Source organism: Pinus tabuliformis, chromosome 6 (genome assembly GCF_031772625.1).
Source record: "Pinus tabuliformis cultivar Carrire ecotype Pingquan chromosome 6, CPIR1, whole genome shotgun sequence".
Taxonomy (NCBI): Eukaryota; Viridiplantae; Streptophyta; class Pinopsida; order Pinales; family Pinaceae; genus Pinus; species Pinus tabuliformis.
In genome coordinates this window covers 909,161,787-909,177,362 of record NC_142292.1, presented here as the reverse complement: position 1 = coordinate 909,177,362, position 15,576 = coordinate 909,161,787, and the positions used below count along the sequence as shown (strand labels likewise).

Sequence of the window (15,576 nt, the reverse complement as noted above, 5' to 3'; positions counted from 1 at the left end):
CTGCGTATATTGCACATGCCCCGTTAAAAATACAGTCATTGGTTAAAGAGATAATTAACGATGATGATGACATTAGATTACTGATGCGCAGCACACCTCCGTCCAAAACTAAGGCTTCGACCAAAGATTACCGACCCCATGGTGTAAACGGATACACACGTGTGCATATATATATATATATCTGTGTGTGTATCCTCTATGCTCCGACCATGGATGAAAGTTGAAAGTGTGTGTATGCTCTATGCTCCGACCATGGATGAAAGTTGGAAGTCCAAAATCGACAACGGAGTTATTCAAACACGCTCTATGCCTGCGCCTTCGCTTCACTTTTGGCGTCACTTATCACATTGTAAGAATGCAAACCCATTTAAAGGGCATGCACCGGGACGACGAGGGTAGTATCCAAATCAACCCAAAGCAAGGGAGTAAGATTCTCCGCGGAAGTAGCAAAACTAAAGTTCTGCAAATCTAGTTTCGCTTCTCAGTTCACAATGGCGCTCGCAGTAATGGTCGGGCCTCCGCCGCCCACAGCAATGCCCGATCGTTCCCGTTTTCCTGTCCAAATATTCCCCACATCTAGAGCTCCCAGAAGGCAGAAGGGCGCCATATTCACCATCCGGGCGTCCATCTCGGAAAAGAGAGCAACGCAACCGGCGTCGCCCCCGATCGATCAGGACGCCCGAGAGATCCCCGGCACCTACGGGCTTCCCTTCATCGGCCACATCCGAGACCGCCAGGATTTCTTCCGAAACAGGGACGAGTTCTTCAGGAGTCGGATGGAGAAGTACGGGAGCACAGTTTACAGAGTCAACATGCCACCCGGCCCCCCTTTCTTCCCTGACCCCCGGGTGATCATGCTCCTGGACGCCAAGAGCTTCCCGGTGCTCTTCGACACAAACAGGGTTGAGAAAAAGGATCTTTTCGCCGGCACCTTCATGCCCAGCCCCGATTTCACGGGCGGCTACCGCACGCTTTCCTACCTCGATCCATCCGAGGAGAAGCACGCGCAGCTCAAGAACTTTTGCTTCGAAGTCCTCCGGATGAACCGAGACCGGTGGATTCCGGAGTTCAGCAAGGCCGCATCGGAGCTCTGGGAGGGCTTAGAGAAGCAGATGGCCGAGAAAGATCGGGCCGTATTCAACGACGAATTCGAGCAAATGGCCTTTAATTTCCTCTGCAGATCTGTGCTGGATCGCGATCCGGCGGAACCGGGCCTGACCTGTCTCGGAACCGACGCCCCGACCCTGATCAAGAAATGGGTTTTCTTCCAGCTCGCGCCGATCTATTCCCTTGGCCTTCCCATGGTCCTGGAGGAGATCACCATTCACTCCGTGCCCTTGCCGTACGGGCTTATCAAGAAAGATTTCGAAAGGATCCAGGGTTTTTTCTTCACCCACGGGACCCGGGCCCTAAATTCGGCCCAGAAATTGGGGGTGACTCGAGACGAAGCCAACCATAACCTAATCTTCAACATCTGTTTCAATACCTGGGGCGGGATGACCATTCTTTTCCCCGCGATCGTCCGCCTCATCGCCCGGGCCGGCCCTCAGCTCCACAAGGACCTAGCCGAGGAAGTCCGCGCGGCCGTCCGCGATGCTGACGCCGGGGGCCAGATCACCATGCGAGCGCTGGAGAACATGCCTTTGGTCCAGTCCACTGTTTACGAGGTCATGAGACTCGAACCCCCGGTGCCCTACCAGTATGGCAGAGCCAAGGAAAATTTCGTTCTCGAATCCCACGACGGGTGCTTCAAAGTTCGAAAGGGCGAGCTCCTGGGCGGTTACCAGCCCTTTGCTACCCGCGATCCCAAGGTCTTTGTTGATGATCCGGAAGAGTTCAAGCCCCGTCGGTTCATGGGCGAGAAGGGGCAGGACCTGCTGCGCTACGTGGTCTGGTCCAACGGCCCGGAAACAGAATCCCCGACCGTTAGCAACAAACAGTGCGCGGGCAAGGATTTTGTGCTCATGATCGCTCGGCTGTTTGTTGCTGAGCTGTTTCTACAGTATGATTCTTTCGACATCGACGTGTCTACGGCCGGCCTGGGATCCATGTCTTTCACGTCGCTAAAGAAGGCCACTTCTTGAGATTTTATTAGTAATATACACTGCATTTTTCTTGGATTTGTTCAGGGGATTCTGAAATCGCCATGGAAAAAAAAAATTATTGGCGTTCGGAATGTAAGTTGTCATATGATTTTACCAGTTTGGAGACTGGAGTGTGGATTTACTTAGTTACTATTTAATGTCAATGCCAGTATATTGTAAAAGAGTTTACATTAATAATCGAACCGAGTGAAAAGATTGGAGTGCTTTGAATGTTTGGATTTTCCGAGGTAGGCTCTATACTAAATATTTTGATAGGTTACTTTTAGAATCTAATAACCAGATTCACCTTCAAAATATTTTAAAATTTATTGCTATGTGTGTAATCAATAATGTCTAAATTCGATGATGAAATTTCGCTGATCACAATTAAAATTACTCATGGAAACCCTTAGGGGGCCACATTTTTGAATTTCTTCTATGTAATACCAGCGTTAGGGATTCAAAATTCCAGTCAAGATTAAAGTAAAAATATTCTGATGGTAGAAAAGCACAGGTCAAAAGAATAAATTCAGGATTCAAAGGTCAATCAGAATGCCAATGGACTCTTATCTTCTATTCGGTTCCAATTTTCTGAATGGACTCTTCTATCTGAGTATGATCATCGGACGCAACAATTCGATGCCATATCTCTGCTTTGAATGCAAATGGCCTCTCAGGGGGCCTGAGGTCTTATGGGACGCTGATGGGATCAGAGCAAAAGCTTATAGATGTTTTGCGGGCATTTTCATATCGGCTTCAATTAGAGGGAAAGATTGCCCTATCAACATTCTAAACATTTATGCTCCTTACAAAAACAGAATACTATTTTGGTTTTGCATAAAATATTTTAGAAATTGAGTTTCTGATGATTGCAGGAGATCTAAATGCTATTTTAAACACTGATGAATCTTGGGGAATCAGCAGGAAAAAAGATCTTTTAGCAAATCGCATAAGATTTGAATTATTACACAGGAATCTTGTTGACATAAGACCTTCAAAATGCTCCCGACATAGGACGACGGGGCATATATAGCGAAAAGACTTGATAGGTTCATTCTACATGTCAGCATAATAGATAGACTGGGCATGCCATTCTCAACAATTGGAAATGTGTTTATCTCAGACCACAGGCCGATTCTATTAAGCTGGAGAGAAAAGGGTTTCAAAAAAGGGTATTATTTCAAATTTAATAGGTCATGGCTAGAAGAATCAGAGTTCAATGATGTTGTTAAAAGAACTTGGCAGGAGCTATCCGCAACAGATAAGAGGCCCCCGTTTTTGACTTTCAAGGAAAACCTTTCTCACATGCAAAAGGTTGTTAAAGAATGGCAGTACAAAAAAAAGATTCAAAATAGAATAAATCTTAGAGAGATTCAAAAGGAGCTGGACAACACTTCTGGAGAGATGGCTACGCATTTACTTCCTTTCAATACAAGATGCCGCATAAGGGAGCTTCAAAGACAAAAACAAAAAATTCTGGAGCAGGAAGAAGCTTTTTGGAGATTAAAGAGCAGGGCTATCTGGCTAAAGGAAGGGGACAAGAATACAAAATTTTTCCACAGGTTTGCAAGCTCAAGACGTGAAAAAAACTCAATATGGAAGATTAGTGATGGCAAAGGGGGTTATCTATGCTCTCAACAAGACATTTCAGATGAGGCTGTGAAACACTTTCAAAATCAATATAAGAGATCAGAGGATTGCAGAATTCAGGACATCTTATGGGGCATCGACTTATTTCCAAAAATGTTTGATGATGATCAAAATGAGCATCTCTTTCAGCCAATCACGGAGGAAGAACTATTAGAAACAATGAAATCTTTCAAGAAGGATAAATCTCCAGGCCCAGATGGTTGGACAATCGAGTTCTTCATCCATTTTTTTGATCTCATAAAACACGATTTGCTAAGGATGGTAGAAGGTACCAGAATATCAGGAAGCATACACAAAAAAATCTCCTCAACTCTAATTGCCCTCATCCCAAAAAAAGTGGAAGCAGAATCTTTTCAAGATTTCACGCTGATATCCCTCTGTAACAGTTCTTTCAAAATCATCTCGAAAATTATTGTTGAAAGAATCAAGGTAACTTTATCAATTTTTTTAACAAAGGATCAACATGGGTTTTTAAAAGGAAGAAATATCTTGGACGCTGTTGCAAACACACAAGAAAGCTTGTTTTCCATGCATTCTAAAAAAAGTGAAGCAGTTATCCTCAAAATTGATCTCCGAAAGGCATACGATTCCCTGGATTGGGGCTTCATCAGATGTTTACTTGCAAAGATTGGTCTGAATGCTAATTTAATAGAGTGGATCATGGCATGTGTTGAGAAGGTGAACTATGCAGTGATTATAAATGGGATTCCATCCTCTTATTTTCTAGCTGAAAGGGGACTGCGTCAAGGCTGCCCACTATCCCCTCTATTGTTCATCTTGGCAATGAATGCTCTTAGCCTCCACATAAACAAGGCAGTTAGTGATAACAGGTGTCGGCCACTGAAGATCTGTAGAAACAATTATATCTCACACAACTTATTTGTGGATGATATACTTATTTTTGGAATGTTATGCAGACTCACCTGGACATGCTTATATGACATCTTAAGATGTTTTCAAAAGGCCACAGGGATGCAAATTAATGAACACAAGTCAGTTTTTCTCCATAATGATGTCAGCATGGATTTAGTAGAATGGTTATCTTCACTGTTTGGGATAGAGGCGCGCTCCATAAAGCATGGAATAAAATATTTAGGCTTCCAGTTAAAAGCAAAAGGTTATTCTAAAATGGACTGGCAATGGTTAATAGATAGATACTACAAAAAGATATCATTATGGGAATATAAATGCCTATCAATGGCTGGAAGAGTTGTTTTATCTCAGTCAGTTCTAACACAACTTGCTGTATATTGGGCCCATTTATTCTTTCTTCTTGCGAGCATTATCAAGAAGATGAATAAGTTAACTGCTAATTTTATATAGGGCGGCCAATCAGAAAAAAAAAAGAAGAAAATTTCATCTATCTAAATTATCTGATATTTCGTGGCCAAAGAATTTAGGTGGATGGGGCCTGTTGGATCTGCGAAGTTTTGGTAAGGCACTGCTATGCAAATCACTATGGAGAGGGATTTATGGAGAGGGTCCCTGGAGCAACACAATAAAAAAGAAATATATGGGAAGCAAAGATATCTCTTACTGGTACAGGTTGGGAAGGATTGGATCCATTCATGGGTCAGCAATATGGCTGAGTTTTCGCAAGGTAGAGAAGTATTTTTTAAAGAACTTAGCTTGGAGTTTTCAATCTGGTAGCCGGATTCTCATTGGAATTGATTCTTTCCTGGGTGGGCAGGAGGAAATCATTCTGCCAGAATCTCTCCTAAATTTTTTCCATAGAAAAGGATTTTTCACTTGGGACAAGCTGATCGCTGAATGGCAGGGCCCTTTCCCTCTTTGGAAAGAGGCAGACAGTATGGGGATGTCAGATCTCTTAGCTCGGCAATGGAAGAATCTCATAATTTCTTTGAGAAACAGTGGCATATTCCGTTCTTGGGAAGCTGATGTTCTTATTTGGAAGGATTTAAAAGGAAAATCCCTGGTTCGTGTTAAGGACATATATCAAAATCTGATAGGGTTAAAGATTGCTCCACCCAGCCCGATTTTCCCAACAGTCTTTTGGAAATCGGGATGTCCTTCCAAGGCAATTCTATTCTCATGGCTGGTCTTCCACAATAAAAATTTATCATGGGAGAATCTGAAAAAGAGGTGTTGGCATGGACCGGGTCTCTGTTTAATTTGCAAGTCCGATGAGGAAAGTAATTTCCATATGTTCTTCAACTGCCATATAACTCAACAACTATGGAAAGATCTGGCAAAGCTATATAAATTTCCTCATATCTCACATGCTTCTACTAAAGAAGCTTTCCTTTGGTGGAATGGGCAAAAGGAGTCCTGGAGGCCTCTAATTATCATTACTCTATGGTGTATATGGAAATGGAGAAACAAAATTATCTTTAAGGACAGTAAAGAGATTTTCATGGAAACTCTTCAAAACATTATTGCTTTTTATGACTCCTTACCAGAAAAGCCACAAAAGCAAAAAAGTGTAATCATAAGGAGCAAGCACAAAATCACTCAATGCTTCCAAGAGCGTATTTCGACGGTGCTGCTCAAAATGGCTCATGTGGTTGTGGCATGCACATCATCATGAATGAAAATGATCAATATTTCATTGCCTGGAATGGAGGAAAGGGCACGAATAGTAAAGCTGAGGCGACGGCTCTTGCGGGCCTTTTATCCTTTTGCCTTTTCTTTAACATTCAGTTTGTGTCAATTTTTGGAGATTCAAAAGTCATGGTTGATTTTGTAGCAGGAAAGAGCCATATCAGCAATCCTCTCCTTGCAGGTTGGATGGACAGAATCAGGTTCCTTTGGAGGAAGTTGGAAGGGTGCTCCATCCAGCACATTTACAGATCACAGAACCAGCAAGCAGACATCTTATCAAAGGAGGGCCTCCTATTGGAACCAGGTATATGGAACATGAAGGTAAAATCTGGCGAGGAAATCTTCTCTATCCAGGACTTTTCCTTACCAGGCTCTTAAATTCAAATCTTTTTGTTTTAGTTTTGCATCTGCCTTTAGTATTTCTGTCTTTTTCTTCCTTCCAGCTTTCTGCTTAAAGTTTCTGGCTGAAGCAAATTTGGAATCCTTTGAACAAGTTTCTGAATACTGTTTCTCTTTTTGAAGAGAACTTTATGCTCCTATTTCAGCGATGTATCTTTTATCCTGCAATTTTGTCAGCAACTCTTGGCAGCTCAATGGGCTGGCTAATTTTTGGAAATCCTATCTCTAGGCTAAAAATAGCCCCTATGAAGATCTTTCTGTCAAATGTATCTGTTTCTTTATATATCTTATATAATATAATTATGCTTTTTCGCTTTGAAAAAAACAATAGCAAATGTGACGAATTTTTCACTTATTCTTAATAGTTTTTTAGTGAAATTTTCAATTTTATTATTATTTTTGGTGGATTTTTCAGTGTGTTTTGGAAATACTTTGGTTCAAATAAGGAAATCATACTTATAAATTTTGAATTTGCGTAATTCAAAAAAAATTATTTTTATATTAAGAAGATAAATTATATCATTTAATATGAAAATAACTTTTTGAGATAAGTGGATTTATGTTTTTGTGATCTATATTTTATGTGTTGAAATTTTATTAGAGAAATTACATTAAAAATAATTCATCCATGTATTTCGAACTATTTAATATAATTCATCATCTAAACAAAATAGAGAATCAAATCATGAGACTAGATTAAATAAAAAAATAAATATAAAAAAATAACAAGACTTAACATAAATAATATGGTTCATGGTCTAGACAAAATAAAAAATCAAATCATAACACCAAATTAAATAAGAAACCAATTAAATAAAAAAACCAATATAGAAAAGCCAAAAGACTTAACGTGCAAAGATGAAACATTCAAGTCCAAATTCAAAAGTTTATTTGAAACCCCGTTGTACGATTGGGCTCCATCTTTACTTCTGTCTGCAGATTCAAACGTTTATCTCAAAAGGCAGTTGTACGATTGGACTCCATCTTTAATTCTGTCTGACAAAAAGATTTGATGAGATAAGAAATTGATTACAATGTGTAACAACACTAAAGGAATTCAAAATTCGTAGTCAAAGTTAAACAAAAAATACTTTAGGTAAGGTCAGGAGACCATGTATGCAAATGGTAGGTGGGCTTTGTTTAAAACAAAAATAATAATACATATTATGATGACGTGGATATTTGGAAATTTATCATAAAATATTCGATATAGGTTAATTTTCATTAATTCAGTTATCATGATATATGTCAAGCTTTAATGGAGAAGAGAAATCCAAATCTAATCTATATTTTTGGTTTAGATATTTATTGAATATTTGATTTATTAAATCTAACTTAATTAAAAATCTTGCTCGAATTTAACGAATTGGCTAGGCCACTCATTCGTGTCTCCCAAATATTGTAGTTTTTTTTTAAATTTAGTTTTTTTTTTTAAATTTATTTTAAATTAGTTGACCTTTGTATTAATCACAGAAAAAATACATATATTTTAGTTTTTCAAAAACTAATAATTTTGGTTTAGATATTTATTGAATATTTAGTTTATTGAATTGGTTTAGATATTTATTTGGTCTAGATATTTATTGAATTGCATTTATTTTAATAGTTTTTTTTTTTTTTTTTTTTTTATTTTGAATTAGCTAAGCTTTGTATTAGCAAGCTATATATATTAATATATATATATATATATTTTTTAGGTTTTTTAAAATTAATAATTTTAGTTTATTACAAAAGATGGCAAATCTTGGTTTTAAAAAAATTTATTAATTAAATATATATATATATATATATATGTTTTTTAAAATTAATAATTTTAGTTTATTACAAAAGATTGTAAATCTTGGTTTTAAAAAAATTTATTAATTAAAAATAAATTATTAAATATTAAGAATAACAATAATTACAACAAATAAATAGGAGGAAAATTTTAAAGTTTTTTGGGTTGAAAATGAAGAAATACCTCTTATGACTTTCTCTATTGACTCATTTTTCTCTATTTTTTTTGGACCAAGGCCTTAATGCTCTTGCACCCTTTTTTTTATCCTCCTTGATAATCTTAGGGGGATATTTGAAAGATTCCATATGAACTCCTAAATAAGGATTGAAGAACTCAAACTAGATTGAGCATTCTATGTTTGATGGTGTAGCATGGATTGCAAATCTTTATTGAGGCAAGCCTTTGTGAGAGAAATCATGCGTGGAACATCGAGATCCATGTCTTTTAGGAGGCCTTTAGTTAGGCTCCTTCCACAAAGAATTTTGCAGATTACCTTATGGATTGATTTTATTGGGCTTTGTTGGGGCCAACAAAAACTTGGGAATACCTCTAGCAACTGATTGGGGGATTGATTGATTAAATTCTAACATCGAGGTCTCACCTAGAGAGGAGAGAGGCACAAACTTGTTTCAAAATCTAGGGTTCTTGTGGCTCCCCGAGGTCTCAAATTCCGTCTTTTAGGAGAATTTTCCAAAACCCTCTTGCTCTTTATGAGTTGATTGATTAGTTGGTAAATAATTTGCAATTAGAGGACAATCCCTAAAAGCATGCCAATATTCATGAAAACACTTGCATCTAAATGAGATATTTTCATAATCCGGTGTCTGTCTCCAAATATTAACCTGATAATAGGTGTCTATTGAAGCTTGCAGAGGCTACAAAATATTTATATAGACACAAATCCTTGCATAGGATTTGGATCTCTCTCTCTTGTGTAGAATTTTTTTATAGATCAGCTAGCTCTTATACCATGTAGAAATTATGCAAATTCTCTACAAATCTACCTCTGAGATCTCTGTAGAAAATATGACTGTAGATTAACCTGATAATGCAATATAACTAAAGCAAAATACTTTAATCTACTTCTACAATCAAACTTGTGGAATGTTAAAAGATTTGAGCAATATCAAGCAGAACACATATAACCAGAAGTAGAATCAATGCACATGAAACACAAAAGAATACTATGGGGAAAGCCTCAGCTAAAAACTCCGCTATTTGTATTATCATACAAGGTGGAAATATCTTAGAATTGCTCAAAGCTTTATCTCTCACAGGCTATCCAACTCTCTGTACAATCCCTCACTGCTGCTCATAGACAGAATAAACAACACATGTGCCTTCCTTCAGTCCTCCAAGCCTCCTATTTCCTTGCGCGGTTTCTCCTGGGTGATCCTACTGTTACCAAGTGTAACACTGATCATTCACACTGATCCTACACCCTATCAGAACTGCACAATCCTCAAGGAACCTTATTCCTTCTGCATGGATGAGTTTTCTTTATAGGGAAATTCCTCCAGTTGATAGTACAATGTCCCTATCTTTAATCTCAACTGAGTCTTTGTCTGCACTGACATGCATGAGTTATTTATGAGAGAATCCTTAGTTATCCGGAGTACATTAGTTGCATGCATGCATGCATTAACTCACTGAACTCACAATTAGTTCCTCAAACTGTTTGGAACTAATTTAACTAGACTTAACTCAGTTAACTGAGCTAACTAATTACAACTCATCCTTATCTCCTTAATTAAGGGATAATCTCCTTAATTTAAGGGATAACTATTGCATGACTTCACAAAGACTTCTACTTGAATTTCTCCAACTAATTAATCCATAATGAATTCATTAATTATTTTTCAAGCAGCTGGTGAGACTAAATTCGAATTTTAATTCACAATTCTAATTCAAGGACAAATCAAAATTAGAATATTCTGAATGCTATTTTTAGCATTTCTTGTTGCTATTCTCAACACTCCCTCTCAACAAGAAAGGAATGTTCTGCATGCAACACTTCTCTCTAGTGTTGTTGCTCCAGCAATATCCAAAAACAAAAAAACATCCAACCTAAATCAGAATGATGTCTCTGTCATCAAAGTCTCTGAATGTTATTGCCTCTGTCGACTAAAAACTCTACGCTTCTGCTAACTCAGCGTTTTTGAACTGTTGTCAATCCTTCTCTACGCTCTTCAGTGTCTGACTGCTTTAGCCTCTGTCACTTTGATCCCTGACTGCATCAATCCCACTGATTCCTCCCGCTACTATGTACTTTGAGCTCCCGTAGTAAGGTACGATTCATGAGATAAAACCTCTCAATGGACCCTAACCAATTTTAGTCTTCTTAGGACTATCACTTCACATCGCCCCACCTCACACCTGGAGGTATGGCTGCATGTGATCCCTCTGCCCACTTCTATAATTGCGGCTCCTCCACAATTGTCTCACACTTTTTCTAGGGCTGCATGTTGAGAGGTAATTTACTCTCCCTCTCAACCACCCAGTATCTAACCTTTGCCTTGCTCCTCAAAGCTTTGCATGCATCTTGTACCTCAAGTGCATACAGGTTCTTGGCTAGCACACCAATTTGTTTCATCTTTTCCGTCGTCAAGAAATTTTCTGGAAAAAGCGCTGATTTTAAATCAGCGATATCTCCTTCATCTGAACTTCGATTCAACCGATTTGTTTTTTGAATTTGGGTATTTTTTCACAAGGAATCCAGATTCGCTATTTGTTTCTGAAAATTTTGCACAAAAAAAATTCAGATCTGCTCTGCAAACTTGCAGCCCAATTTTTATTTATTTATTTTTTTACTTCGAATTCTTTTCTTCGTATACTGTTCACAGCTCTGATAAACTTAGCTCTGATACAATGTAGAAATTTCTTTATAGATCAGCTAGCTTTGATACCATGTAGAAATTTTGCAAATTCTCTACAAATCTACCTTTGAGATCTTTGTAGAAATTATGACTTTAGATTAACATGATAATGCAATATAACTAAAGCAAAATACTTTAATCTACTTCTACAATCAAACTTGCGGAAGCTTAATAGATTTGAGCAAAATCAAGCAGACCACATATAACTAGAAGTAGAATCAATGCACATGAAACATAGAAGAATACTCTGGGGAAACCCTCAACTAAAAACCCCTCTATCTGTATTATCATACAAGGTGGAAATATCTTAGAATTACATAAATCTTTAGTTTTCACAGGCTATCCAGCTCTCAGTACAATCCCTCACTGCTGCTCATAGACATAATAGACAACACATGTGCCTTCCTTTAGTCCTCCAAGCCTCCTATTTCCTTGCGCAATTTCTCCTGGGTGATCTTACTGTTACCAAATGTATCACTGATCACTCACACTGACCCTACACTCTGTCAGAACTGCGCAATCCTCAAGGAACCTTATTCCTTCTGCACAGATGAGTTTCCTTTATAGGAAAATTCCTGCAACTGATAATACAATGTCCCTGTCTTTAATCTCAATTGGGTCTTTGTCGGAACTGTCATGCATGAGCTATTTATGAGAGAATCCTCAGTTATCTGGAGTACATTAGTTGCATGCATGCATGCATTAACTCACTGAACTCACAATTAGTTCCTCAAACTGTTTGGAACTAATTTAACTGGACTTAGCTCAGTTAACTGAGCTAACTAATTACAACTCATCCTTATCTCCTTAATTAAGGGATAATCTCCTTAATTTAAGGGATAACTATTGCATGACTTCACAAAGACTTCTAGCTTGAATTTCTCCAACTAATTAATCCATAATGAATTAATTAATTATTTTTCAAGTAGCTGGTGAGACTAAATTCGAATTTTAATTCACAATTCTAATTCAAGGACAAATCAAAATTAGAATATTTTGAATGTTATTTTTAGCATTTCTTGTTGTTATTCTCAACACTCCCTCTCAACAAGAAATGAATGTTTTGCATGCAACACTTCTCTCTAGTGTTATTGCTCCAGCAATATCCAAAAACAAAAAAAAATCCAACCTAAATCAGAATGATGTCTCTGTCATCAAAGTCTCTGAATGTTATTGCCTTTGTCGACTAAAAACTCTGCGCTTCTGCTAACTCAGTGTTTATGAACTGTTGTCAATCCTTCTCTATTCTCTTCAGTGTCTGACCGCTTTAGCCTCTGTCACTTTGATCCCTGACTGCATCAATCCCACTGATTCCTCCCGCTACTATGTACTTTGGGCTCCCGTAGCAAGGTACGATCCATGAGATAAATCCTCTCAATGGACCCAACCCAATTTTAGTCTTCTTAGGACTATCACTTCACATCGCCCCACCTCACACCTGGAGGTATGGCTGCATGTGATCCCTCTGCCCACTTCTCCAATTGCGGCTCCTCCACAATTGTTTGACACTTTTTCTAGGGCTGCATGTTGAGAGGTAATTTACTCTCCCTCTCAACCACCAAGTATCTAACCTTTGCCTTGCTCCTCAAAGCTTTGCATGCATCTTGTACCTCAAGTGCATACAGGTTCTTGGTTGGCACACCACTCTGTTTCATCTTTCCCGCCATCACGAAATATTCTGGAAAAAGAGATGATTTTAAATCAGTGATATCTCATTCATCCGAACTCCGATTCAACTGATTTGTTTTTTGAATTTGGGTATTTTTTTGCAAGGAATCTAGATCTGCTATTTGTTTCTGAAAATTTTGCATAAAAAAATTTAGATCTGTTCTACAAACTCGCGACCCATTTTTTTTTTTTTACTTCGAATTCTCTTCTTCATATACTGTTCACAGCTCTTATAAACTTAGCTCTGATACCATGTAGAAATTTATTTATAGATCAACTAGCTTTGATACCATGTAGAAATTCTAAAAATTCTCTACAAATCTAGCTATGAGATCTCTGTAGAAAATATGACTATAGATTAACATGATAATGCAATATAACAAAAGCAAAATACTTTAATCTACTTATACAATCAAACTTGCGGAAGCTTAATAGATTTGAGCAAAATCAAGCAAAACACATATAACCAGAAGCAGAATCAATGCACATGAAACACAGAATAATACTCTGGGGAGAGCCTTAGCTAAAAACCCCGCTATCTGTATTATCATACAAGGTGGAAATATCTCAGAATTACACAAATCTTTAGCTTTCACAGGCTATCCAGCTCTCAGTACAATCTCTCACTGCTGCTCGTAGATGGAATAGACAACACATGTGCCTTCCTTTAGTCCTCCAAGCCTACTATTTCCTTGCACAGTTTCTCCTGGGTGATCCTACTGTTACCAAGTGTACCACTGATCACTCACACTGATCCTATACCCTGTCAGAATTGCGTAATCCTCAAGGAACCTTATTCCTTCTGCATGGATGAGTTTCCTTTATAGGAAAATTCCTCCAACTGAGAGTACAATGTCCCTGGCTTTAATCTCAACTGGGTCTTTGTCTGAATTGACATGCATGAGTTATTTATGAGAGAATCCTCAATTATCTGGAGTACACTAGTTGCATGCATGCATGCATTAACTGATTGAACTCACAATTAGTTCCTCAAACTGTTTGGAACTAATTTAATTGGACTTAACTCAGTTAACTGAGCTAACTAATTACAACTCATTCTTATCTCCTTAATTAAGGGATAATCTCCTTGATTTAAGAGATAACTGTTGCATGACTTCACAAAGACTTCTAGCTTGAATTTCTCCAACTAATTAATCCACAATGAATTAATTAATTATTTTTCAAGCAGCTGGTGAGACTAAATTCGAATTTTAATTCACAATTCTAATTCAAGGACAAATCAAAATTGGAATATTCTGAATTCTATTTTAACATTTCCATTTTTAGCATTTCTTGTTGCTATTCTCAACATCTTGGTTGTTTCCTTGTAATGACATTGTCAATGCCTTCAAGGATTTCTTTTCCAATTCTTTGGAAGAGAAAAGAGTCTAACCCATATCAAGGCAACAAGGATGTCTTCCTTCTTAGGATTGTATCACTCTTCCCAAAATTGCATGAAGAACCCAACATTATTAAAAAGTAAAGATCCTCTTTGAAAATCCCTCATTCTATCTTTCAAGCTAGAAAAAATCATCGTGAAGAATCCTTTTCCTCCTAGCTTTAGATCTATTTTTGCATTAAGGTTCCATTTATTTTGGGTCCAACTGGTTAGGGAATTTTCAAAAGGCCATAATCCAATGGACTTGCAAATTAGAGCATGATATTGCATATATTAGATGTATTATGCAATCTTGTTAGATCTGATCTCATTCTTTGTATTTTGTGTTGTTTGTGGCAAACGACACCCTTGAATTTTATTTTGCTAGAATGCTCTAAGCAATAGTTTCTTTGAGTGACCAGAATATCCATTATCTCTAGTCGAGCTTTGAAAAGGATTTGAATAATGAAAATTTTGAGAGAAATCACTACTTGATCTAGCATTCCTACAAACTCATGAAACAATTTCACTGAAGGAGGAACTCAATCCCCTCCCCTAAGACTAACCATGGAAGCCTATACAAAAACAACCCTAGTAAAACAAATGCAAAAGTATATGGTTTATTATATTCAATTACAAAATATAAAATAATTTATTTTGTAGTTTATTTAGATTAATTTGATTTTTAAGACATATGTTTTTAAAATGTGTATAAAAAATTTAAAAACGCTTTTTCATGGGTTAGTATTTTGGGTTAATGATTTTAAAATTTAAATTAATTATAAACTATTTGTTAATATAAAATGAATTAAATATATAAAATAGTAACAAATTAATTTTTTAGTTAAATATAAACAATGATACTCTTTTTTTATATATTTATTGAGTAAATATTTTTTATTATCAATTATATATAGTTGATAGTTGTTACTATTGGGCAAAGAAGATTACAATTATATATATATATATATATATATATAATTTAAAATGAACATATTTTTTATATAAAAACAATAAATTTGGGTTATTGAGGATTAACATTGGAGAATGAGATTGGAGAGTAGGGTTTGGATCTACATAATGCACTAGGGAGGACGAGGAGGAGTTCCTTGATTTCCCGTCAGATCCCCTCGATGGTAATTCTCTTATATTTGCATTCTCATTACCCACCTCTACTCCCCC

General features: G+C 37.1%; 1 protein-coding gene across 1 annotated transcript; it reads left to right on the top strand.

The window, feature by feature from the left end:
* Positions 1 to 228: 228 nt before the first annotated feature.
* On the top strand, positions 229 to 2,315 carry LOC149261893 (allene oxide synthase CYP74A2-like). Its single transcript, XM_089422994.1, has one exon. It carries the CDS (start codon positions 492 to 494, stop codon positions 2,082 to 2,084), a length of 1,593 nt encoding a protein of 530 aa, XP_089279120.1. The 5' UTR covers positions 229 to 491; the 3' UTR covers positions 2,085 to 2,315.
* The last annotated feature ends 13,261 nt before the right edge of the window (positions 2,316 to 15,576 follow it).

What these genes read in the sequence shown, in the direction of transcription:
- LOC149261893 (XM_089422994.1), top strand. Translation starts at nt 492, where the DNA reads ATGGCGCTCGCAGTAATGGTCGGGCCTCCGCCGCCCACAGCAATGCCC.